This window comes from Somniosus microcephalus, chromosome 9, assembly GCF_052327205.1.
Source record: "Somniosus microcephalus isolate GS21.2 chromosome 9, FLI_Smic_1.0, whole genome shotgun sequence".
Classification (NCBI taxonomy): Eukaryota; Metazoa; Chordata; class Chondrichthyes; order Squaliformes; family Somniosidae; genus Somniosus; species Somniosus microcephalus.
Genome location: NC_140995.1, coordinates 234,933,576 through 234,957,412, shown reverse-complemented (window position 1 = coordinate 234,957,412; position 23,837 = coordinate 234,933,576). Strand labels below are relative to the sequence as shown.

Here is a 23,837-nt window from a genome sequence, read left to right as displayed (position 1 = left end):
CGACTCCCGTGATTAAAAGACAGGGCTTCCTCAGAAAAGGTAAAGAATATAAGCGTGAGGACACACCTGTTGCAGTTAATCAGCCATTGAAACATAGAAGATAGGAGCAGGAGTAGGCCATTCGGCCCCTCGAGCCTGTTCCACCATTCAATGAGATTATGGCTGATCATCCAAATTCAGTACCCTGTCCTTGTCTTCTCCCCATATCCCTTGATCCTTTTAGCCTTAAGAAATATATCTAACTCCTTGAATATATTTAATGAATTGGCCTCAACTGCCTTCTGTGGTAGAGAATTGCACAGGTTTACCACTCTCTGGGTGAAGAAATTCCTCCTCATCTCTGTCCTAAATGGCTTACCCCTTATCTTTAGACTGTGACCCCTGGTTCTGGACTCCCCCGGGAACATCCTTCCTGCATCTAGTCTGTCTAGTCCTGTTAGAATGTTCTAAGTTTCAATGAGATCCCCTCTCACTTCTAAACTCCAGCGAGTATAAGCCCAATCGACCCAATCTCTCCTCATACGTCATTCCTGCCATCCCAGGTATCAGTCTGGTGAATCTTCGCTGCACTCCCTCCATGGCAAGAACATCCTTCCTCAGATAAGGCGACCAAAACTGCACACAATACTCAAGATGTGGTCTCACCAAGGCCCTGTACAACTGCAGCAAGACATCCTTGCTCCTGTACTCAAATCCTCTCGCTATGAAGGCCAACATACCATTTGCCTTCTTAACCGCCTGCTGCACCTGCATGCTTACCTTCAGCGACTGGTGCACAAGGACACCCAGGTCTCGTTGCACTTCCCCTTCTCCCAATCTATTGCCGTTCAGATAATCTGCTTCCTGATTTTGCCACCAAAGTGGATAACCTCGCATTTATCCACATTATACTGCATCTGCCCAATCACCCAACCTGTCCAAATCATACTGGAGTTTCTCTGCATCCTCCTCACAGCACACACGCCCACCCAGCTTTGTGTCATCTGCAAACTTGGAGATAATATATCTAGTTCCCTCGTCTAGATCATCATTTATATATATTGTGAATAGCTGGGGTCCTAGGACCGATCCCTGTGGTACCCCACTAGTCACTGCCTGCCACTCAGAAAAAGACCCATTTATTCCAACCCTTTGCTTCCTGTCTGCCAACCAGTTCTCCATCCAAGTCAGTATTATGCCCCCAATCCCTTGTGCTTTAACTTTACACGCTAATCTCTTATGCGGGACCTTATCGAAAGCCTTCTGAAAGTCTAAATACACCACATCCACTGGTTCTCCCTTATCTATTCTACCAGTTACATCCTCAAAAAATTCCAGTAGATTAGTCAAGCACGATTTACCTTTTGTAAATCCATGTTGACTTTGTCTGATCCTGTCACTGTTTTCCAAGTGCTCTGTTATTACATCTTTTATAATAATGGACTCTAGCATTTTCCCCGCTACCGATGTCAGGCTTTACCGGTCTATAATTCCCCATTTTCTCTCTACCACCTTTTTTGAATAGTAGGGTAACATTAGCCCTCATTTGAAACATTATTTGATCTCCTGTGACTGTTGCACATGGGAGTCGAGACCATGCGTAGTGGGATTAGAGGGCAAGAGATAATTGGATCATGGTGCAAAGACAAAATTCAGATCATATCTTTAAATTGTCATTTTTATATTGCCACTTTCCCTGCAGTGTGCCTCCCTTGGGGGTAGTTGCAATTACAATGTCACAAGTTTACATAGGAATTTATAATGGCAAAAGTTGACGGGGAGTGCATGCAAACCTAAGAATTTAATATATCTGGGTGCCACAACTTAAGAAGGATAAATGGGGCTTAGAAGAAGTCAAGCAACAAACCATCAGTATGATGCCTGGGAATAGGGACTCCATTATGATGAAAGTCTGGATAAACGTAAGAAATAGGAGCAGGAGTAGGCCATTTGGCCCCCTCAAGCCTGCTCTGCCATTCAATAAGATCATGGCTGATCTGATCTTGGTCTCAACTCCACTTTCCCGCCCGCTCCCCGTAACCCTTGACTTCCTTGTAGCTCAAATATATGTCTATCTCCGCCTTGAATATATTCAATGACTCTGCCTCCACAGAGGGTAGAGAATTCCAAAGATTCACGACCCTCAGAGAAGAAATTCCTCCTCATCTCTGTTTTAAATGGGTGACCCCTTATTCTGAAACTATGCCCCCTAGTTCTAGATTCCCCCACGAGGGGAAACATCCTCCCTGCATCCACCCTGTCTAGCCTCCTCAGAATCTTATATGTTTCAATAAGATCCCCTCTCATTCTTCTAAACTCCAATGAGTATAGGCCCAACCTTTCTTCATAAGACAACCCCTTACATCTCAGGAATCAGTGAACCTTCTCTGAACTGCCTCCAATGCAAGTATATCCCTCCTAAAATAAGGAGACCAAAACTGCATGCAGTACTCCAGATGTGGTCTCACCAGCGCCCTGTACAGTTGCAGCAAGACTTCCCTACTTTTATACTCTTGCAATAAGGGCCAACATTCCATTTACCATCCTAATTACTTGCTGTACCTGCATGCTAACTTGTTGTGTTTCATGTACGAGGACCCCCAGATCCCTCGGTACCATTCTGTGCATTTAAATAATCATTTGCTTTTCTATTCTTCCTACCAAAGTGGATAACCTCACATTTCCCCACATTATACTCCATCTGCCAAATTTTTGCCCACTCACTTAACCCATCTATATCCCTTTGCAGACTCTTTGTGTCCTCCTCACAACTTGCTAACCCACCTATCTTTGTATCAGCAAATTTGGCTACAGTACAAATTTTGGGTTATATTCCCTGTAATTAAATTTTTTTCCAAGTTGTCACTTCTGCCCCATGTGACTGCCGCCTGGATCTGAGCTCCCTTCTATCAATCTCCCCACCCACCCCCCAGCCATTTTCTCTTTTTTTGGCTCTGCAACCTCCCACTTCCTTTTACCTGAATCCCATTATCCCTTTCACCCTCTTAACAACATGTGAGTCCTACTCCCCAGCCTCCCTTTTATCCTATTGCCAGTCCCGAGCCTCTTGTCCACCGCTTCCCACTGCTCGATATCCTCCACTCTCCCACTGTGGCACCAGTTGCTGGTAGAAAGCCAGTTAACTCATCCCCTACTCCCAACAACCATAATGCATAGCTCATGTCCCAGGAATCAACACCTCTGCCTTCCTCCCATGCCCCACTGCTGGGTCATCATAGGATTTTGCAGGAGGCAGCCATTCAGCCCATCGTGCTTGGGCCAGCTTTCTGAAAGCTACTCTGAGTATAATTTCTTTGCCCTTTCCCCATGTACCCTTTAAAAGCTATTTTTGATTCTACTCCCACCACAGTTCCTGGTAGGGCATTCCATCCAATAACCCTTGTGTAAAAAACAAACTCCATAACCTATCTGGGAATGATAGTGTAGTGATTATGAACGAGGAACCTACAGGCCATGAGCTCAAATTCCACCATGGGACATTCTGAAATTGAAGTCAACAAAATCTGGTAATTTATGAGATGGCACCAGAAAGTGGCCATGAAAGCTGCTGGTTTGTTCTAAAAACAACCAACTCGTTTCACTCGTGCCCTTCAGGATAGGGAACCTACCACCCATACTTGGTCTGGCTTACATGTGCCACCATGCTATGTGATTAACAAAATGCAAGCATTTGTCCTTAGGGGACCTTCTCAGGTACAGTCAATAAATGTTCCACACCTAGATAAATATCCCTCTGTTCTTTTGGTAGTTTGGTTGGCAAGGCTCCTTCAGCAGCACCTCCCAAACCCGTGACCTCCACCACCTCGAAGATCATGGGCAGCAGATACATGGGAACACAATTACCTCCAAGTTCCCCTCTCTAGTCACACCATCCTGATTTGGACATGTATTGCCGTTCCTTTATCATCGCTGGGTCAAAATCTTGGAACTGCCTACCTAACAGCATTGTGGGAGTACCTTCACCTGCACAGACTGCAGTGGTTCAAGAAGAAGGCCCACCACCAGGGTAACTAGCCAAAGGCAATGAATGCCGAACTTGTCAGCGATGCCCACATCCCATGAATGAATAAAAAAACTTTTAAAGATTTATACATCTGAAACCCCAAGTCTCTACTCTTCTGCGCCTTTTAAAGTTTCACCATTTAGCGTGTATTTCCTCTCTTATTCCTCCTAAAATGTATCCCTTCACATTTCTCCATAATACAATTCATTGCACATCTATCTGCCTAATCTACCATCCTCCCTGAAGTTACTTACACTCCCATTTAAGCCACTCCACGCTGCTGAAATCTTATCAGCAGCCAGTACATTCAGGCCAGGGAAGGTGGGAGCAGCAGAAATTTCAGCAGATGATGCCATCTTAATGTAAGACTACGAAAGAGTAGACAAAACTACCGCGCTTCCCAGAGGAAATTCCCACGGCCTTTTATTAACGGCAGAGACCTGGCTTTACCTTGTCACGCCCCATTTTCAACCCTTGCCTGTGCCTTCTGTCCCAGGTCCCAAGGAAATTCAGGTCCCTTGTTTTCTGCTGCTGTCCCTTGTCCCATATCCTTCCGTGACAGGTAAGCACCATAGGGTATAGAGTGTCTCCTGGACACCGGCCACAGCATCACACTTTAATTGTTGAGGTTATTTCTAGTTTTTTCTGTTGCTTTATTAAACACGTTTGTTTAATTGGACCTTCTGTTATTATATTAGTGGTGCGCTAGGGTACTTGTTGCAATGATTTTATGTTTTTGTTCAGTGACACTGGAGAAACTCAGTGTCACCCCTATTGGTTCAATTAAAAAAGGCCCATGTCCCATCTCCCCCCTCAGTCTGTGCACTGAGCGATTAATCTTCTTGCTGATTTTAACCTCCATCTTAATTTCCTTTCCTCCCTCTTCTCTGTCCTGCCTTAACCTCATCCTTAACATCAGCTTTCACCACCCATGGCCATCAACTTCCCATCTCGCATGACCTCTTCACCCAAGAGGTTTTGATGACTGCTATGGATTTTTGTGATCAGTTCCTCATTTCCCTTACTATCCAGATCCCTGCTGACCTCCACGACACTATCCTCACCTGTCACCCCCATCCCAAAACTGCCTTCCCAGCCTCCTTGTTAATTCTCACCCTAACTCCCGACTCCCCCTTATCTAGCCCTCTACTACTCACTGCACGGCTGTCACCTGCTAAACAGCTCCCTCACTTCCTTCTTTGATGCACCCGTTTCCACTGTCTATCATTTCTTCTGGTAGACCTCCCACATCCAGAGCTCCTTTGCTCCGTAACTAACCACTTCCTTGGCTTGGCCCCAGGTAGCACACTCACCTCTGAGTCTGAAGGTTGTGGGTTCAAGTCCCACTCCAGGGACTTGAGCACATAAATCGAGGCTGACACTCCAGTGCAGTGCTGAGGGAGTGCTGCACTGTCGGAGGTGCCGTCTTTTGGATGAGATGATAAACCGAGGCCCCATCTGCCCTCTCAGGTGGACGTAAAAGATCCCTTGGCACTATTTTGAAGAAGAGCAGGGGAGTTATCCCCGGTGTCCTGGCTAATATTTATCCCTCAACCAACATAACAAAAAACCTAGATTATCTGGTCATTATCACATTGCTGTTTGTGGGACCTTGCTGTGCACAAATTTCTTTTAGTGTTTCGCCTACTTAACTTCTATCACCAAATAATACAGTTTCTCCCATCTACCCCTCCCTCTCTAAGCTGATCTCTTCCATATGACCAAATGCCTGCTCTCTCGATCCTCTCTCCCCCCCCCCCCCCACTCAACCTCTGACTACTCAACTACCTCTCCTGGCCGTCATGTTAGCCAAGAATGTAAGTCGCCTCATTTGCTTAAACACCATCTTTCTCCCTCTCAAAATAGTCATCATCAACCCACCTCCTCAAAAAACCCAGCCTCGATCAATCCATCCTCCAACTACAGCCCCATCTCGAAGCTCCCTTTTCTTTCTTTAAATATGTCATTGTTTTCCAGCTTTGCATCCATCTCTCCCAAAACAGTTCAAAGCCCTGCTCAAAGTCATGAATGATATCCTCTGTAACTTTGATGTGGTACTATATCAGTCCTTGATTGGCAACATTTACACAGTCATTCATGCCATCCTCTTCATTACTTCTCCACTATCCTGCTCCGTGGGACTGCTCTCAAATGGTTCTATTCCTACCTGTCTGAATGCAGTCAGTGCATCTCCAGCAATGGCGTATCTCCCCATCCTCGCTGAGTCATCTCTAGAGCCCCCAAAAGTCGCCTCCTCTTCCTCATCAATATGCTGCCCCTCAGTGACATCATCGGCAGGCATATGGTCAACCTCCATATGGATGTGAACACCCAGCCCTACCTCTCGCCACTTCTCTCAACCCCATGACCACTGCCTGTCTGACATCAGGTCGTGGATGAGTCAAAATCTCCATCCTGAACACCGGGAAGACCAATCATCATTTTCAGTCCCCAGAATAAAGTCCACTCCCTTTCCCAATCGCTTGCTGATTAATAATAATGATAATGATAACAACATAAAAACAATGGCTTCGATCTTCCCAATATTTAATTGGAGAAAATTTTTGCTCATCCATAACTGTATGTCGGACAGGCAATCTGACAATTTAGAGACTGTGGTGGGGTTGAGAGAAGAGGTAGTGAGGTAGAGCTGTGTGTCATCAGCGTATATGTGGAAACTTGACGCTGTGTTTTTGGATTGTATAGATTGTAATTTAAATTATGGTAGCACTAAGGGTGATGAGTGTGCAGACATTATTTTTGGCACGGTTTGGAAGTGGCTTTGATGAGATGGCAGGAATGGGAGCCAGGTAATTTGATACACACACACGTGTCTGTAAATGAAAGCAACTTTATAATGGGAAGTTGTAAAACGTAGACCGGACAATTCATACAGTGAGATGATGATGTGGCAATGAAGAGATCTCCAGTATCAAATGGGCATGAGTATGTCACAGCCAGCAATGGGTGGTCTTCTGCATTCTTTTCAGGCTGCTGCTCTCGACTGCTTCCTCCCCACCCTGCCCTTGGTGTTCTGGCTTTGGGGCCTCCATAATGAGGCTTCATTTTCTAAGGCAAAGTTGTGAGGGATGCAGCACACCACCTAGAGTCCCTTTAAAAGCTATATTGCAGAGCACTTCCAGACTGATGCAGGAACATGAAGCATGCCTTTGGCATTCCAGTGCTGTGACGACTCTGGTGGCAGGATGGACCTTGTTACAGTGGTGCTCAGCTGATGTCCTGGGAAAGCACACAGGAAGAAGTCACAACCATGGCTGCAAAGGATAGCCTTTGATCTCCCGGGATCCACCCAGAGACTTGCCCTTTCTGGGTGAAAGAGCGTTGGAATGAAGGACTGCCATAAAATGAAGGCATCGTGGCAGCTGCCGGGAAGTGAACATTCACTTGAGTGATGCATTGTTGCTGGTCAGAAATGAGCTGGATCTGGAGAGAGTAGACACCTTTCCTGTTCACACACGTGGTGGGATTGACCAAGGGAGCAATCTATGACTTGTTAGACCTTGGGGAATTCTGCCACTCAGTAAAATTACAGTGCCCTGCTGGTTGTCCATAAAGAAATGCATGAGCTGGCTTGCTGTGGCAAACAATGCATATGTGAGATGCTTTATACATCTGCACACAGTCGATTGGCTAATGTACTGCAGCAGCCTGGAAATGACCCCATGGCATAAAGGTCAAGGGAGATAGCAACTGTGCCACTGACAGAGTGGTGCATACGGTGAAGGTTATCTTAAAACAGGTAGCGTAACTTAGCGACAGCTTCCTTTGTAAATTGAAGCATCCACAGGCACCGCTCATCAGTCAACAGGAGGTAGATTAGCCTTCACTATGTATATTCTGGTGTGGCAGTACAGGCTGGTGGGTGCTATGCTGTCTGACAAGCTAATCCTCCCTTGGTTCTCATTAGGAATACCTCTTTTTAAGTGTAAGAAGGAGAATCAAGCAGAACCTTTTCACCCAAAGGATAGAGTTGTGGAATAAATTGCCAGATCTACTGGAGACCTAGGGGTTCAAATATGTAATTACTTGAAAGTGCAGGTAGTTAAAGCCATAAAAGTTTAGGGTTTTATAAATGGTGCATAGAATACAAGGCAGTGTTGGACTTGGTCATCGACATCAGCCCTTGTTGACAGTAGGCTCCCGAGGTATGGAAAGTGGTCCACGTTGTCCAAGGCCTCGTCATGGATTTTGATAATCGGAGAAGTAGTGTGTGGCGGGGGTAGGTTGGTAGAGGACCTTTGTCTTACGGATGTTTAGTGTAAAACCTATGCTCTCGTACGCTTCGGTGAAGGTGTTGACGATGGTTTGGAGTTCGACCTCAGAGTGTGCCAGACGCAAGCGTCGTCTGCATACTGTAATTCGGTCGCCTGAGGAAGAGTGTGAAAACCAGGACCTCAAACCCAGCACCAAGCTCATGGTCTACAGAGCAGTAGTGATACCCACCCTGCTGTACGCCTCAGAGACATGGACCATGTACAGCAGGCACCTCAAAGCACTGGAGGTACCACCAATGCTGCCTCTGCAAGATCCTACAAATCCATTGGCAGGATAGGCGCACCGTCAGTGTTCTCGCTCAGGCCAACATCCGCGGCATCGATACTTTGACCACGCTCGATCAGCTCCGATGGACGGGCCACATCGTCCGCATGCCCGATACGAGACTCCCAAAACATGCGCTCTACTCAGAGCTCCGACACGAGAGCCCCAGGTGGGCAGAGGAAATGCTTCAAAGACACCCTCAAAGTCTCCTTGAAAAAGTGCAACAACCCCACCGACACCTGGGAATCCCTGGCCCAAGACCGCACAAAGTGGAGAAGCATCCGGGAAGGCGCCGAACACGTCGAGTCTCTTCGCCGGGAGCAAGCGGACGCCAAGCGGAGGCAGCGCAAGGAGCACACGTCAACCCAAACACCCCACCCACCCGCCCCTTCAACCACCGTCTGCCCCACCTGTGACAGAGACTGTAGGTTCCGCATTGGACTCAGTCACCCGAGAACTCATTTTTAATGTGGAAGCAAGTCATCCTCGGTTCCGAGGGACTGCCTCAGAAAAGAGGAGACAGACTACAAGAATAAACAAATTATAAATTTGAACAAAACATTGGTTAGGCCACTGTTTGTGTTGTGTGCAGTTTTGGGCACTGCACTATAGAAAGGGCATTAAAGCCATAAAGAGCATATAGAATATATGACCAGGATGATGAACTATCGTTTCTTGAATAGCCTGACATCAGTCGTCAGGAAAATGCTGGAATCCATTATTAAGGAAGTGGTAACAGGGCACTTAGAAAATTATAATATGATTAGGCAGAGTCAACATGGTTTTATGAAAGGGAAATCACGTTTAACAAATTTATTAGAGTTTTTTTAAGGATGTAACTAGCAGGGTAGATAAAGGAAAACCAGTGGATGTAGTACATTTGGATTTTCAAAAGGCATTCGATAAGGTGCCACATAAAAGGTTGTTACGCAAGATAAAGGCTTATGGGGTTAGGGGTGATATTAGCATGGATAGCGGATTGGTTAACAGACAGAAAACAGAGTCAGGATAAACGGGTCATTTTCAGGTTGGCAAACTATAACTAGTGGGGTACCACAAGGAGCCGTGTTGGGGCCTCAGCTATTTGCAATCTATATTAATGACAGATGAAGGGACCAAGTGTAATGTATCCAAGTTTGTGGACGATACAATGCTAGGTGGGACAGTAAGCTGTGAGGACACAGAGCCTGCAAAGGGATATAGACAGACTAAGTGAGTGGGCAATAAGGTGGCAGATGGAGTATAATATGGGGAAATGTGAAGTTATTCACTTTGGTAGGAATAGAAAAGCAGAATATTTTTTTAATGTTGAGAAACTATTAAATGTTGGTGCTCAGAGAGATTTAGATGTCCTCTTAAAGGAAACAAAGTTAGCATGCAAGTACAGCAAGCAATTAGGAAGGCAAATTGCATGTTGGCCAAAGGAAGTCTTGCTACAATTGTACAGGGCCTTGGTGAGACCACACCTGGAGCACTGTGCACAGTTTTGGTCTCCTTATCTAAGGAAGGATATACTTGCCTTGGAGGCGGTGCAATGAAGGTTCACTGGATTGATTCCTGGGATGAGAGGGCTGTCCTATGGAGGAGGTATTCAGTAGATTGGGCCTATTCTCTCTGGACTTATGTTTCAATGAGATCTCCTCTCATTCTTCTTAAGATTCTAAGGGGGATTGACAGGGTAGATGCAGAGATGTTGCTTCCCCTGGTTGAAGAGTCCAGAACTAGGGGGCATAGTCTCAGGATAAGGGGTTGGTCATTTAAGACTGAGATGAGGAGGAATTTCTTCACTGAGGGTTGTGAATCTTTGGAATTCTCTGCCCCAGAAGACTGGATGCTCAGTATATTCAAGGCTGAGATGGATAGATTTTTGGACTCTTGGGGAATCAAGGGATATTGCAGGAAAGTGGAAATGAGATCGATGATCAGCCATGATTTTATTGAATGGCAGAGCAGGCTTGAGGGGCCGTATGGCCGACTCCTGCAACTAATTCTTATGTTCTTGTAGATGTAAGGAGAGAAAAACAGCCAGAGATACTGGGACTATTTTTGCTGGATAAGAAAAGTCTAAAAGCAGATAGATTTTTTTAAATTATGAAGGATTTTGATAGTGAATGGGGAAAGACTATTTCCTCTGCTGGAGAGTAAGTGACAAGGGGTCAGCAATGCAAGATCGTCAGTGAGGAGAAAGGTTAAAAGGAATTTCTTTCCAGAGGGCTGCTGGAGTATGGAATGCTTGAGGCAAAGACCATTGTCCATAAGGGAAAATCAGAGAAATGGGAAGCAGAGGCAGGTGCAGGGCACTAGGGTTAGTTGTGGATTTCTCTAGCAGCAGAGCAAGCACAGACACAATGGGCCGATTGGCCTGCTGTGCTGTAAACTTCTATGGTTCGATCAGGAAAGAGCATTGAAGAAAAACAGTATAAATGGCTTCTACAGGTAAAGAGAGGTGTTTGACAGTGGCGGACTGAAGGATATGGAGGAGAGGAGTTGGATAGTCTTTTACTGTTGCAAAAATGTCTTGTGTTTTCTTGTACCGACAGCTCCAAGGGACTTCAAGCCCAGAACCTTCCACTTGGTATATTAAAAGGGAAGGAGGGGGAAAAAAAATACTCCTGGAAAAGTATATTGAAGAAAATAAACCTTTATTACAGGTAAGGCTCTACATGAAAACAATTAGCCAGAATGCCAGTTAATAGAAATTTAGATTCAGTCACTCTACAAATTTGCACGTGGGACTGCTCCTGAAAGGTGTGGCTGGTATAAATTGCTGTGCATCACAAAGCACAGAGAAGATTTCTGATTAAGACAATATAAGTACAAACAATATTAACAGCATTTTATAAGCAGTCAGACTGGGAATCTTTTGTCCAGGTCCCTGGGCAGTGGTGGAAGATTATAAACCTACAACATAGCAAGCGTATTGGGATTGGATTTGCCCATTTTAATAGGAGAACAGTATTTCTTGTGTGGCAGAAGGAGAGGATGTAACCTTCAATGAAACAACTCCATGTTGAGAATTTTAAACTCTGGTGGCTCCCAGATGAGCTCCACCTAACACTAACTTTGACATTTGTCAAGTCAGCTTTCACCAAACTATGATCAGCTGAGCTCAACACAAGCCCTCTGAAGATTACTTTCCAAGAAGTTAGAATTGAATAACTGCATTGGAGATGGGTGGGTGGGGGTTGACGTTCTCCATCTCTTTTAGCCAAGTATTACAGTAGGTGCTGCAATTTAAAAGTACCTTTAAAAGGAAGTGGAAATGTGGGTTTAGAATCTTAAGACAAACCCTCATCAAAACATTTCATGTTCTGCAACAAAATTTAAGAGATTGTAACTTCTCTCCCCCCGCCCCCTCGGTAAAAGTTGTAAAAGGACGGCACTGAGCAGGCAAGTTAGGAATTACTGAGGGATCACAATATATTCAGCATTTTGTATTTGGATCGGTCAAGGTGTCACACTAAGTTCGTGCAGATCTGGGACTTCACAACTGCAGAATATTCCAGCCGTAACCTTCCTTTGGGATTGGGTAATATGAATTTCTGGTATACCAGGAAGTTGGTAGTGACTGCCCAGAGATAACCGAACTTTAAAGAAAAATTCCCAGTCTACAAAATTTATATTAAATGCCCAAATTCCACTGCAGTAAATTTCTAGTTATTTTCATGGCAAAACAATACTGTAATGTCTGATTGCTGGTACAGCGATCTCTTTTGTTGGTACAACTCGCACGGGTTCAAGCAATGAGCGCTCTGTAAACTTAAGTGTGCAACTAGCCGTTGAGCTTCACGTCCCACATTTCTCACCTAAGGGACTATGGTGAGCATTTGGTTTGGGCTGAGAATCTCTATCCAGTAACCATCTGGGTCCTGAATGAAAGCGAGCCCCTTCATTTTACCTGAAGCAAGAAAAAAGATCATTGGTATTCATTTTATTTCTCACCACTTCCCAACCCTCTCACTCAAGTCTCACCTGCAACTCACCCCACTAGGCATTATTCATACATCAAGAAAAGCATGAAATTTTGGCAGGCTAGTCACTCAATGGGCATCACAGCCAAGCCCGATCCGGTCCTCAGTCGACACACTCAGCAGGATTCACTGGATACTGGTCAGGAACACAAATGCTAGCTGGTTTTACCCAGTGGTGCCACGGCCAGTTCTCCAGCTGAGATACCAGCTAACAGAGCAGAGATTGAACAGGTCGTTTGGCGGGGCGGGGGGGGGGGGGGGGGGGGAAGAGAGAAAATGAGGGGGGGGAAATGCTAGAGACCCACGGCATTCAGCCACTGCGTCACGCAGCACATCACAGCCTTCAACCAGAAGGTATTAATACTCTTAAATCCAATGGGATGGTCTTCCAACCACCTCAACAACTAAAAGCCATGAGTGAGGGAAGATCTTTTTTGGCAACAAATTGAAATTGTGGTTACAAATGGCACTGATTTCAACAGCAATCATCTACATTCAGTGAAAATGTTTGGAGAATACAGCTGTCAGAGATGAAAACAAAAATCAGTTGATTGTTAGAGAGTTTGCAAAGGGAAAAAGTCTCAGTTGAAGATTTGTCTAATCACTCAAAACAAACAAATATTAGCAAGTGCAGTGGTTACCCACCATCATCTGGCTTCTTTACAAACTTTACTCCCAGCTCCTCAAATCGTTTGCTTGCAGCATAAACATCAGGGACAGCAATGCCCAGGTGACCTGCAGGTGAATATTAGATCCAAGTGAAAATTCAAGACACTGACCATTAGACTACTTGAACATCCACTTCCAGAAGTACAGCACAATACTTGAGGGACAATCCACCTTCTCCACAAGTTCCGGCTCTCAGTCATGGGGCAGTATCCAGTGCACATCTCGGTTAGAAGCCACCTCCTCGCAATTGGCTCACAGCAACTTAGGCATAAACCCAGCAGCTCACTTGCCCTGTGAACTGGAACCAGTGCGATATTCAACATTGAAGATCATACATATAAACTGGCAGGAATGAGAGCTGAGGAAGGGTTCCTTCACCTCTATGTCCAAGACTGTCAAAAGCTTAGTTCCATTTTTTTAAGATGTTCTCAGTCTGTGCTGAGTTAATCAATCTCAGTCAAAGTGGTAGTGGTGACACAGCATTTGCCTCAGCATCCTTTGCCTATGAAAGAGATAGATGAGGGAGGAGAAATAAATAAAACAGGCTTCACTGCTGATCACTATCTAATCTTAGTAGACTACTCAACTGTGGCAGGCAGCACAGCCAAACCTAAACAAGACATCTGCACGCACACACAGAAGCCATTGAATAGGAATCTGGAGCAAGGACCCTAGCTGGTTTTCTCCCCTCCCCCAAAAACCAAACATGCCTCACTGCTTTCCTAGTCTAGGGTATTGAGACCAATTAACATTCTGTTGGCCCAACTGAGAAATGCCACCTCACCAAAGCAGGCATTGAAGCTGGACCTTCCTGATCTGTACAGCAGTTACCCCCTTTGCCAAGTGACCCCTCACGAAATTTTAAAACAAACAATTAAACCAAAATCACGAGACAAACTTACCAAATCCTCTAGGATCGGAGTTCCCATTATGATAGGCCTGGTTTTCATCATTCTCAGTGCCCCAGTTGCTGTAAAAACACAAAAGAAGGATATTGAGGGTTCCAGATCAAAGCACTCCTTTCTGCATTCAAGTAGAGGGAGTAAAAAGAAATGTTGTAGTGGTAGGGGATAGTATTATTAGGGGGATAGATAGTGTTCTCTGCAGTCAAGAGCGGGAGTCCCGAAGGCTGTGTTGCCTGCCAGGGTTAAGGACATCTCTTCTGGGCTGGAAAGAAACTTGGAGTGGGAGGGGGAGGATCCAGTTGTCGTGGTCCATGTTGGTACAAACGACGTAGATAGGACAAGGAAGACGGTTCTGTTAAAGGAGTATGAGCAACTAGGAGTCAAATTAAAAAACAGAACCTCAAGGGTAATAATCTCTGGGTTATTACCTGAGCCACGAGCGAATTTGGCTAGGATAAATAAAATTAAAGAGTTAAATGCGTAGCTCAAAGACTGGTGTGGGAGAAATGGGTTTTGCTTCTTGGGACATTGGCACCAGTACTGGGACAGGAGGGAGCTGTTCCGTTGGGATGGACTCCACTTGGCCAGTGCTGGGACTAGAGTCCTGGCGAATCATATAACTAGGGCTGTAGAGAGGGCTTTAAACTAATTAGTTGGGGGGGGGGGGGGGGGTGGTTTCTAGAGAGCAAATAATAGAAATGACAACAGAGAAGGTCATAGACTTAGGTAACAGTGGGGGAATTAAAAAACAGAACATGTCAGGAAGGGACAGAAGGTATGGAGTAAAAGGTAAAGTACTAAAAAGGGGAAGAAACAGGAACTAAGTGTCACAAAACATGTTTGAAAGTTCTTTATCTGAATGCACGTAGCATTCGTAACAAAATGAATGAGTTAACGGCACAAATAACGACATATGGGTATGATCTTGTGGCCATTACAGAAACATGGCTGCAGGGTGACCATGACTGGGAATTAAACATACCAGGTTATTTAACAATCAGGAAGGACAGGCAGGAAGGGAGGGGAGGTGGGGTGGCTATGTTAATAAAGGAAGGAATCACTATAATACAGAGAAATGATATTGGGTCAAAGGAGCAGGATAGTGAAACAGTTTGGGTGGAGATAAGGAATAATAAGGGGGAAAAAAACACTAGTGGGCGTAGTCTATAGGCCTCCGAACAGTTGCAACTCTGTTGGACGGAGTATTAATCAGGAAATAGTTGAGGCTTGTAATAAGGGAAGAGCTATAATTATGGGGGATTTTAATTATCATATTAACTGGACAAATCAAATTGGGCAGAGCAGCCTTAAGGAAGAGTTCATTGAGTGTATTAGGGATGGGTTTCTTGAGCAGTATGTAACTGAACCGACCAGGGGGCAAGCAACTTTAGATTTGGTCCTGTGTAATGAGACAGGATTAATTAAAAATGTCCTAGTAAAGGATCCCCTTGGAATGAGTGACCATAACATGGTTGAATTCCATATTCAATTAGAGGGGGAGAAGGTTGGATCTCAAACAAGCGTGCTGAGCTTGAATAAAGGAGACTATGAAGGTATGAGAGCAGAATTGATTAGAGTGGACTGGGAAAATAGATTAAAGGGTAAGACGGTACATGATCAGTGGTGTACATTCAAGGAGTTATTTTACAACTTCCAAAAAAAAAATATTCCACTGAGGAAAAAAGGGTGTAAAAGAAAAGATAGCCATCCGTAGCTAAGTAAAGTAATTAAGGAAAGTATCCGACTAAAAACAAGGGCATATAAGGTAGCCAAATCTAGTGGGAGGATAGAAGATTGGGAAGTCTTTAAAGGACAGCAAAAAATAACAAAAAGATTGATTAAGAAAGGGAAGATAGATTATGAAAGTAAATTAGCAAAAAATATAAAAACAGATAGCAAGAGTTTTTATAGTTATATAAAAAGAAAAAGGGTGGCTAAAGTAAATGTTGGGCCCTTAGAGGATGAGACCGGGAAATTAATGGTGGGAAACATGGAGATGGCAAAAACGCTGAACAAATATTTTGTATCAGTCTTTACAGTAGAGGACACTAAGAATATCCCAACACTGGACAAACAGGGGGCGAGGAGTTAAATACGATTAAAATCACTAAGGAAGTGGTACTTGGTAAAATAATGGGACTCAAGGCGGATAAATCCCCTGGACCTGATGGCTTACATCCTAAGGTCTTGAGGGAAGTGGCGTTAGGGATTGTGGATGCATTGGTAATAATTTTCCAAAACTCCCTGGACTCAGCAAAGGTCCCGGCAGATTGGAAAATTGCTAATGTAACACCCTTATTTAAAAAGGGTAGTAGGCAGAAGGCTGGAAACTATAGACCGGTTAGTGGTTGGTAAAATGTTAGAGTCCATTATTAAGGAGACAGTAACGGGACATTTGGATAAACATAATTTAATTGGACAAACTCAGCATGGTTTCATGAAGGGGAAGTCATGTTTGACAAATTTGTTTGAGTTCTTTGAGGAAGTAACATACAGGGTGGACAAAGGGGATCCAGTGGACGTAGTGTATTTAGACTTCCAAAAGGCATTTGACAAGGTGCCACACAAGATTATTGCTCAAGATAAAAAGTCACGGGATTGGGGGTAATATTCTGGCGTGGGTGGAGGATTGACTAACAGAAAGCAGAGAGTTGGGATAAATGGTTCGTTCTCAGACTGGCAATCAGTAACTAGTAGTGTTCCGCAGGGGTCAGTGCTGGGTCCCCAACTCTTTACAATCTATATTAACGATTTGGAGGAGGGGACCGAGTGTAACATATCAAAGTTTGCAGATGATACAAAAATGGGACGGAAAGTAGTGAGTGAGGAGGACATAAAAAACCTGCAAAGGGACATAGACAGGCTAAGTATGTGGGCAGAGATTTGGCAGATGGAATACAATACTGGAAAGTGTGAGGTTATGCACTTTGGCAGGAAAAATCATAGAGCAAGTTATTATCTTAATGGCAAGAAACTGGAAAGTACTGTAGTACAAAGGGATCTGGGGGTCCTGGTGCACGAAACTCAAAAAGTTAGTATGCAGGTGCAGCAAGTGATTAAGAAGGCCAATGGAATGTTGGCTTTTATTGCTAGGGGGATAGATGATAAAAACGGAGGTATTGCTGCAGTTGTACAAGGTATTGGTGAGACCACACCTGGAATACTGCATACAGTTTTGGTGTCCATACTTAAAAGACATACTTGCTCTCGAGGCAGTACAAAGAAGGTTCACTCGGTTAATCCCGGGGATGAGGGGGTGGTCATATGAGGAGAGGTTGAGTAGATTGGGACTCTACTCATTGGAGTTCAGAAGAATGAGGCGCGATCTTATTGAAACATAAGATTGTGAAGGGGCTTGATCGGGTGGATGCGGTGAGGATGTCCCCAATGATGGGTGAAACTAGAACTAGGGGGCATAATCTTAGAATAAGGGGCTGCTCTTTCAAAACTGAGATGAGGAGAAACTTCTTCACTCAGAGGGTGGTAGGTTTGTGGAATTTGCTGCCCCAGAAAGCTGTGGAAGCTACATCATTAAATAAATTTAAAACAGAAATATAGATAGTTTCCTAGAAGTAAAGGGAATTAAGGGTTACTGGGAGCGGGCAGGAAATTGGACATGAGTCTAGGTTCGGAATGGTCATGGCCCCGTGGGTAGTGGAGCGGGCCCAGGGGCCGTGTAGCCTGGTTCTGCTCCTACTTGTGTTCTAATTCTGTGTTAGATTTCAGGAGATGGTTTTATTCCTGTTCCAGGCTGGGTGGAGATCGCCTTTACAGAAGGTAAGTACTGTAGAAAATATAGGGACAGAGTGATCTCCTGGACGAGTTTCGATCGCCTAGATGGGTCGGAGAGGAATTTCCCAGATTTTTCCTCCCAAATTGGCCATTGGGTTTTTTTTCTGGTTTTTCACCTCTCCCGGGAGATCACATGGGTTCGTGTGGATGGAGAGGGGTAGAAGATTTGAGGTTAGGATCAGATCAGCCATGATCTTATTGAATGGTGGAGCAGGCTCGAGGGGCCGGTTGGCCTACTCCTGCTCCCATTTCTTATGTTCTTATATATACAGCACATCACTAGACCATTCAAATCCCTCATGCCCTAACCCCAGCTGTGCATCCTTCACCACCCCCATGTCCCAGCCAGTGCATCCACTCCCCCTTCCCTGTTGCTCCTCCACTGGTTGCAGAGCATTCAGCCATCTGGACCCTATTCTCTGGAAATCGTTCCCTAAACCTCTTGGCTTTGCTACTTCTCTCCCTGCTTTTAAAAGCCTTCTCAAAACCAAATTTTCATTCAACAATAACTTGTATTTATATAGTGCCTTTAACAAAGAAAAAAAGTATCTCAAGGCACCACAGAGGTGTAATCAAAAAACAAGACTCTGAGCCAAAGAAGTAGATATTGGCCCGGATTTTCCAGGGTCTATGACCGCATACGCTGTGCCTCGCAAGTTCTGGGTTTCTGCATGCGCGAAAACCCAGAACTTGAGATCAGTCAAGTTTCAGCTTGACAGAGCGTACGAATAACTACAACATGTATTTATATAGCGCCTTTAACGTAGTAAAACTTCCCAAGGCACTTCATTGTATTAAAAGACAAAAAATGACACCGAGCCACATAAGGAGAAATTAGGGCAGGTGACCAAAAGCTTGATCAAAGAGGTAGGTTTTAAGGAGCGTCTAAAAGGAGGAAAGAGAAGTAAGCGTGGCAGAGAGGTTTAGGCAGGGAATTCCAGAGCTTAGGGCCTAGGCAACAGAAGGCACGGCCACCAAAGGTTGAGCAGTTATAATTAGGGATGCTCAAGAGGGCAGATATCTCCGGGGGAGGGGGGGGAAAGGAGGGAGGTGAAGCGGAAAGAGATGAGAGATAGGGAGGGGCGAGGCCATGGAGGGATTTGAAAACAACGATGAGAATTTTGAAATCGAGGCGTTGCTTAACCAGGAGCCAATGTAGGTCAGCGAGCACAGGGGTGAGGGGTGAACAGGACTTGGTGCGAGTTAGGACACGGGCAGTCGAGTTTTGGATGATCTCAAGTTTACATAGGGTAGAACGTGGGATGCCAGCCAGGAGTGTGTTGGAATAGTCAAGTCTAGAGGTAACAAAGGCATGGATGAGGGTTTCAGCAGCGGATGAGCTGAGGCAAGTGCAGAGACGGGCAATGTTAGAGGTGGAAATAGGCGGTCTTAGTTATGCTACGGATGTGTGTGGTCGGAAGCTCATTTCAGGGTCAAATATGACACCAAGGTAGCTAACAGTGTGGTTCAGCCTCAGACAGATGTTAGGGAGAGGGATGGAGTCAGTGGCGAGGGAAAGGAGTTTGTGATGGTGACCGAAAACAATGGCTTCAGTCTTCCCAACATTTAATTGGAGAAAATTTCTGCTCATCCAGAGCAGGATGTCGGACAAGCAGTCTGACAATTTAGAGACCGTGGAGGGGTTGAGAGAAGTGGTGGAGTAGAGCTGGGTATCATTAGCGTACCTGTGGAAATGAATGCTGTATTTTTGGATGATGTCGCCAAGGGGCAACATGTAGTTGAGAAACGGGATGCATAGAATGCGCAGGAAATGGACATTCGCTGGCGCAGGGTTGGGCTATTTACCCAACCTCTGCCCAGTGAATGGCCATGAAACTCTTACGCCTGGTAAAAGCAGGTGCAAGGCCTACTTTTACCAGTGCAAGGGTTTAAATAAAGAATAAAATAATTTTTTTTTTTTTTTTTTTTTTTTTAAATGATTTAAACATTAAAAACCTTTAAAATTAGTTTGGGTTATTTTTGGCCCCTTTAAAAATGTTTACATTTATTTTTCAAAAAATTAAATTTTTGTTTTAAATGTTTCATTAAATTGTATTTTAATTTTTTACGTGATGATTTATTTTTATTTAAGTGGGGTGAAATTGTGGTTAGGGGATTCCGATTATGCTTACGGGGGTTCCGATACATAAATGGAATACCCATAAGCAAAATGGGAATCCCCTTTGTGATTGGTTGGGCTGGCCCACGTGATGCCAAGTACACTTGCATGTGTCCCGGGATACATGGGCTTTTACGCAGGCATACGCCTGCAGGCCTAGGACTGCAAAGGTACAGAGGCACCAGGTAGGTACGCCCCTCCCCATCTCAATAACCTCCTCCAGCACTGCAACCCTCGGATCTCTGCTCTCCTCCAATTCTGGCCTCTTGCGCATACTCGATTTTAATCGCTCAACCATTGGTGGCTGTTCCTTCAGCTGCCTAGACCCTAAACTCTGGAATTCCCTCCCTCATCCTCTCTCCTCCTTTCAGACACTTCCTGAAAAATCTACCTCTTTGACCAAGCTTTTGATCACCTGCCCTAATATCTCGTTATGTGGCTGAGTGAGATTTTGTTTAATGCTCTTGTGATTATTAAAGGCGCTATCCAAGTGCAAGTTGTTGTAAGTCACTGTGCCATGCATTATATACACATACATAGCATTCTGCAACCATAGAATCTGTGTACTTTATAAAACTTCTTTATCAAAGAAGCACATGAAGAAGGAAAGAACTTGCATTTATAGAGCACCTTCACAGGCAGTGAATGACTGTTTACAGTGTAATCACTTATGTAGTTAAACGTGGTCACTTGCGTGATGCTTCCAGATGGTAACAGTGGAATGAAAGCAGAGTAATATTCAGCGTTCAGGACAGGCAGGACAATTTGTCTCAACTGACTTCCTCGCCCTGACTCCACGCCATACTCACTGCGTCAGCTCGATAGTGGCTCTCCTCGAGAAGGTCCAGGCTGTATGCTCATTCTTATCGGCTGGGATTTCCTTTTTGTCCTCGTAGCCCAAAAAGTAGAGTGTGAATTTCATAGAGGGAAAGTCGAATTTCTGCAGCAGCCTGTGAACAAGGTGACGAGACATCAGAGAGGATAAAGAGGGAGCGAGGTAGTGGGTGAGAGGGAGGGCATGGGCAGTGGGATAAGAGAGGTCCATAGAACACATGAGTGAGGGGGAGGGAATAGGCAATGGGATAAACAAGGTCCATCGTTTCACACAGCCAACAGTAACGAAAAGCTAAATGCACCGGATTTAATTTTTTCTTTTTTCTCTCCAGTTTTGAAACTGGGTCTTCCCACCTGCCAGCACTCTTCTTGAGCCCAGTAAACACTCTCTCCATCAGCACAATTCCAGCAGCGACGCCATCACATGCACCTCAATTCGCTGTAGTGTTGCCATGGCACTAGTCGTTTGCACGTGTACAGGAACCAAGCTACCGCAGCCAGTCTGCACATGCACCAAATACAGGGAGCCACTTTGTAGCTGGTTCAGAGAGAGATCGGATGCACTCCTAGGATGTGACTACAGGAGAGCGGAGCACACTTTCCCACTTGCTCTACAAAAGCAGCTTTTATACTATTATAGCCCCTTCTTTCCGCCCCCCCCCCCCCCGCCGCCTTCTGTTTTACTGGCACATCTACTTCTTCAATTCAAGATGTGCCTATACGCGCCAACAGCCTAAAAACACAGCCCCAGATAAAAGATCTTACATCTCTACTGGCCGTTTACTTTTTTTAAATTTGTTTGGCTGTGATTTTTGTGCCAACTTTGTTCACCGATTTTAGCCAACAGGGATCGTCAGACAAGCCCAGGCCTCGACTACAACTGGCAACTTGTTTCCACCGGTTAAATACAGGAAGCACTTTCATTTAATTTTCAACAAGATTAGATTTGAAGGAAGGAATGGAACAAAAGAAAATGCCAGTCATTACCAGGCAAAATCTAACATCTGAACTTGGACTAAACACCAAACCACCGACAGCTAATGATTTATTAAAAAAAAGTATTGTCCAGCACCCGGAGGCTTTCATAAATATGCAACAGCTTGCAATTATATTGTGTCTTTTGCATGGTAAAACATCCCAAAGAGCCTTAGAAGTGAGGACAGGGATGGTAACACTGAGTAGGATTAGGAGAATTAGGGGAAGCGATCGAGCGAAGATATGACTGAAGAGATGGTTTTGGGGAGGCTTTGGAATGTTGGAAAATGGGGTGAGGCGGAGGGATTTAAGAAGGGAGTTCCAGAGTGCAGGGTTGTGATGCCTGCAGTCTCTGCCACTGATGGAGAAGGAGGGGCACACAGCAGGCTGGATAAGAAAAAACAGTGTGACCTGCAAGGGTGGAGGTGGTCACAGAGGTAGTGTGGGGCAAAGCAATGGAGGGGTTTGTAAACAAATTTGAAATCAATAAATTGGGAACACGGAGTCAGTGGAGGCTAACAATGAATGGGCAACAGGTGCCTGGGACTTGATATGAGGCAGTAGAGCTCTGGATAGGATATGGGGGCTTGCCTAATACTGGGGAGGGGAAGAGAACAGAATGACTTGGGTGGGAGACCATGAGAAACAAGGGAACTGTTGAGTGTTAGATCCGTGTGTTAATGGAGACACGGAATGCAGGAGTTGATTTAGCAAGTGTTTACTGAACAAAGTCTGGAGGTGAACTAACTACACAAGACGCTACACAGGCTTATATACCCGAGTGGTCACTACTGGTACTACAGTATACAGGGGCTTCAAAAACATAGTTCCTCTTAAAAGGTACATACACTACATTGAGCAGGAGAGTTAGAATGGGTGATGATCAGGGAGTGCGTGGGGCAGTTTTTGCAAGGGTAGAGGGCTTAGATGCAGCCAGGGACATGTGAATACTAAGGGACAAAATAAAGTAATCAGAGACCTTAAAGGTCACCGGGGGGGGGGGGGGAAGAAACTATGGGTGTGGGTGGTGGAAAAACACACTGAACAAGATGAAACTGCAACCCAAACTGTACCAAGCAGGTGAGTTAGGAAAAATTAATCTGCAATGTTAACCAAAGTGTAGACTGCATTTCTGACATGCACTTACTTGCAAGTACTGTTTTAGTCAGAATGCAAGCTCCATAGACTTCAATAGTGCTCCATGGAGCTCTGTTTATTTTAAGAGCAGCATGGATTAAAATAGGACACATTAAACCAACAGAAATCTAGGGAAAATGCAAAGCTTCCAGAATCCATCTGATTTAGCGAGAGAAAAAAAAAAGCAGAAAATGCTGGAACCATACATCAGTTCAGTCGACATCCAAGGGAAAGCAAGGTGATCATTTCAGATCTAACCTTTCATTGCAGAACTGGATTAATGAAGGCTTGCATCCCAGAAAGTAACCTGACTTTCAAAGATGACCAAATGGTTTCTGTTTGCATCATTTTGTTTTTAGTTTGTGGGCTTTTCCTTACTTTCTGCTTCCATTCTTCTCTCTAGTACAAACGATCACTCACTTGCTTTTCTCTTTTTATTTAATCAGTTTTTTTTCCAAATAAGTTTCTTACGTCATTCCAATGATTCTGGTGTAAAAGTCCAGAGATTTTTTGGGATCTTTCACTCTCAACATCGTCTGTTGCATCACAAAATCCTGAAAGACAGGGACTGGTGAGAACGTTGGAAAATAAATGTGCTCCGGTTAAGAATTTTATTTTTAACATACAACATTGCGGGCAGGGGGGGGGGGGGGGGGTAAACAAGTTACATGCAATTTATTTGTTTTTCTCACCTCCTCCCCTGAAGGTAGCAACCGATACACAAAAAGCTAGCCAATTAGGAATATAAGGAACAGGAGTAGCCCCTTCGAGCATATTCCGCCATTCAGTTAAATCACGACTGGTCTGTACCTCAACTTCATTTACCCACCTTTGCTCCATATCCCTAGATACCCCTACCTAATAAAAATGTC

The 23,837-nt window shown here is 44.6% G+C and overlaps 2 protein-coding genes across 4 annotated transcripts in view; one reads left to right on the top strand and one right to left on the bottom strand.

Annotated features, from left to right (window-relative positions):
- The window catches only part of polr1c (RNA polymerase I and III subunit C), a 151,715-nt gene that overhangs the window by 46,077 nt on the left and 81,801 nt on the right, over nucleotides 1–23,837 (top strand). The window contains exon 3 of the mRNA XM_085998244.1: nucleotides 11,104–11,214. Coding sequence (XP_085854370.1) covers nucleotides 11,104–11,214 — 111 coding nt within the window. The remainder of the gene's footprint in view (nucleotides 1–11,103; nucleotides 11,215–23,837) is intronic.
- The window catches only part of glo1 (glyoxalase 1), a 30,859-nt gene continuing 18,210 nt past the window's right edge, over nucleotides 11,189–23,837 (bottom strand). For 2 of the 3 annotated variants that reach the window (XM_085998038.1, XM_085998037.1), the window contains exons 2-6: nucleotides 23,437–23,519; nucleotides 20,829–20,969; nucleotides 14,106–14,173; nucleotides 13,180–13,269; nucleotides 11,189–12,461 (exon numbers count right to left, since the gene is read on the bottom strand). In XM_085998038.1, the coding sequence (XP_085854164.1) occupies nucleotides 12,370–12,461; nucleotides 13,180–13,269; nucleotides 14,106–14,173; nucleotides 20,829–20,969; nucleotides 23,437–23,519 (474 nt within the window). In that variant the 3' untranslated portion in view covers nucleotides 11,189–12,369. The remainder of the gene's footprint in view (nucleotides 12,462–13,179; nucleotides 13,270–14,105; nucleotides 14,174–20,828; nucleotides 20,970–23,436; nucleotides 23,520–23,837) is intronic. The other variant, XM_085998039.1, reaches the window with a different exon arrangement.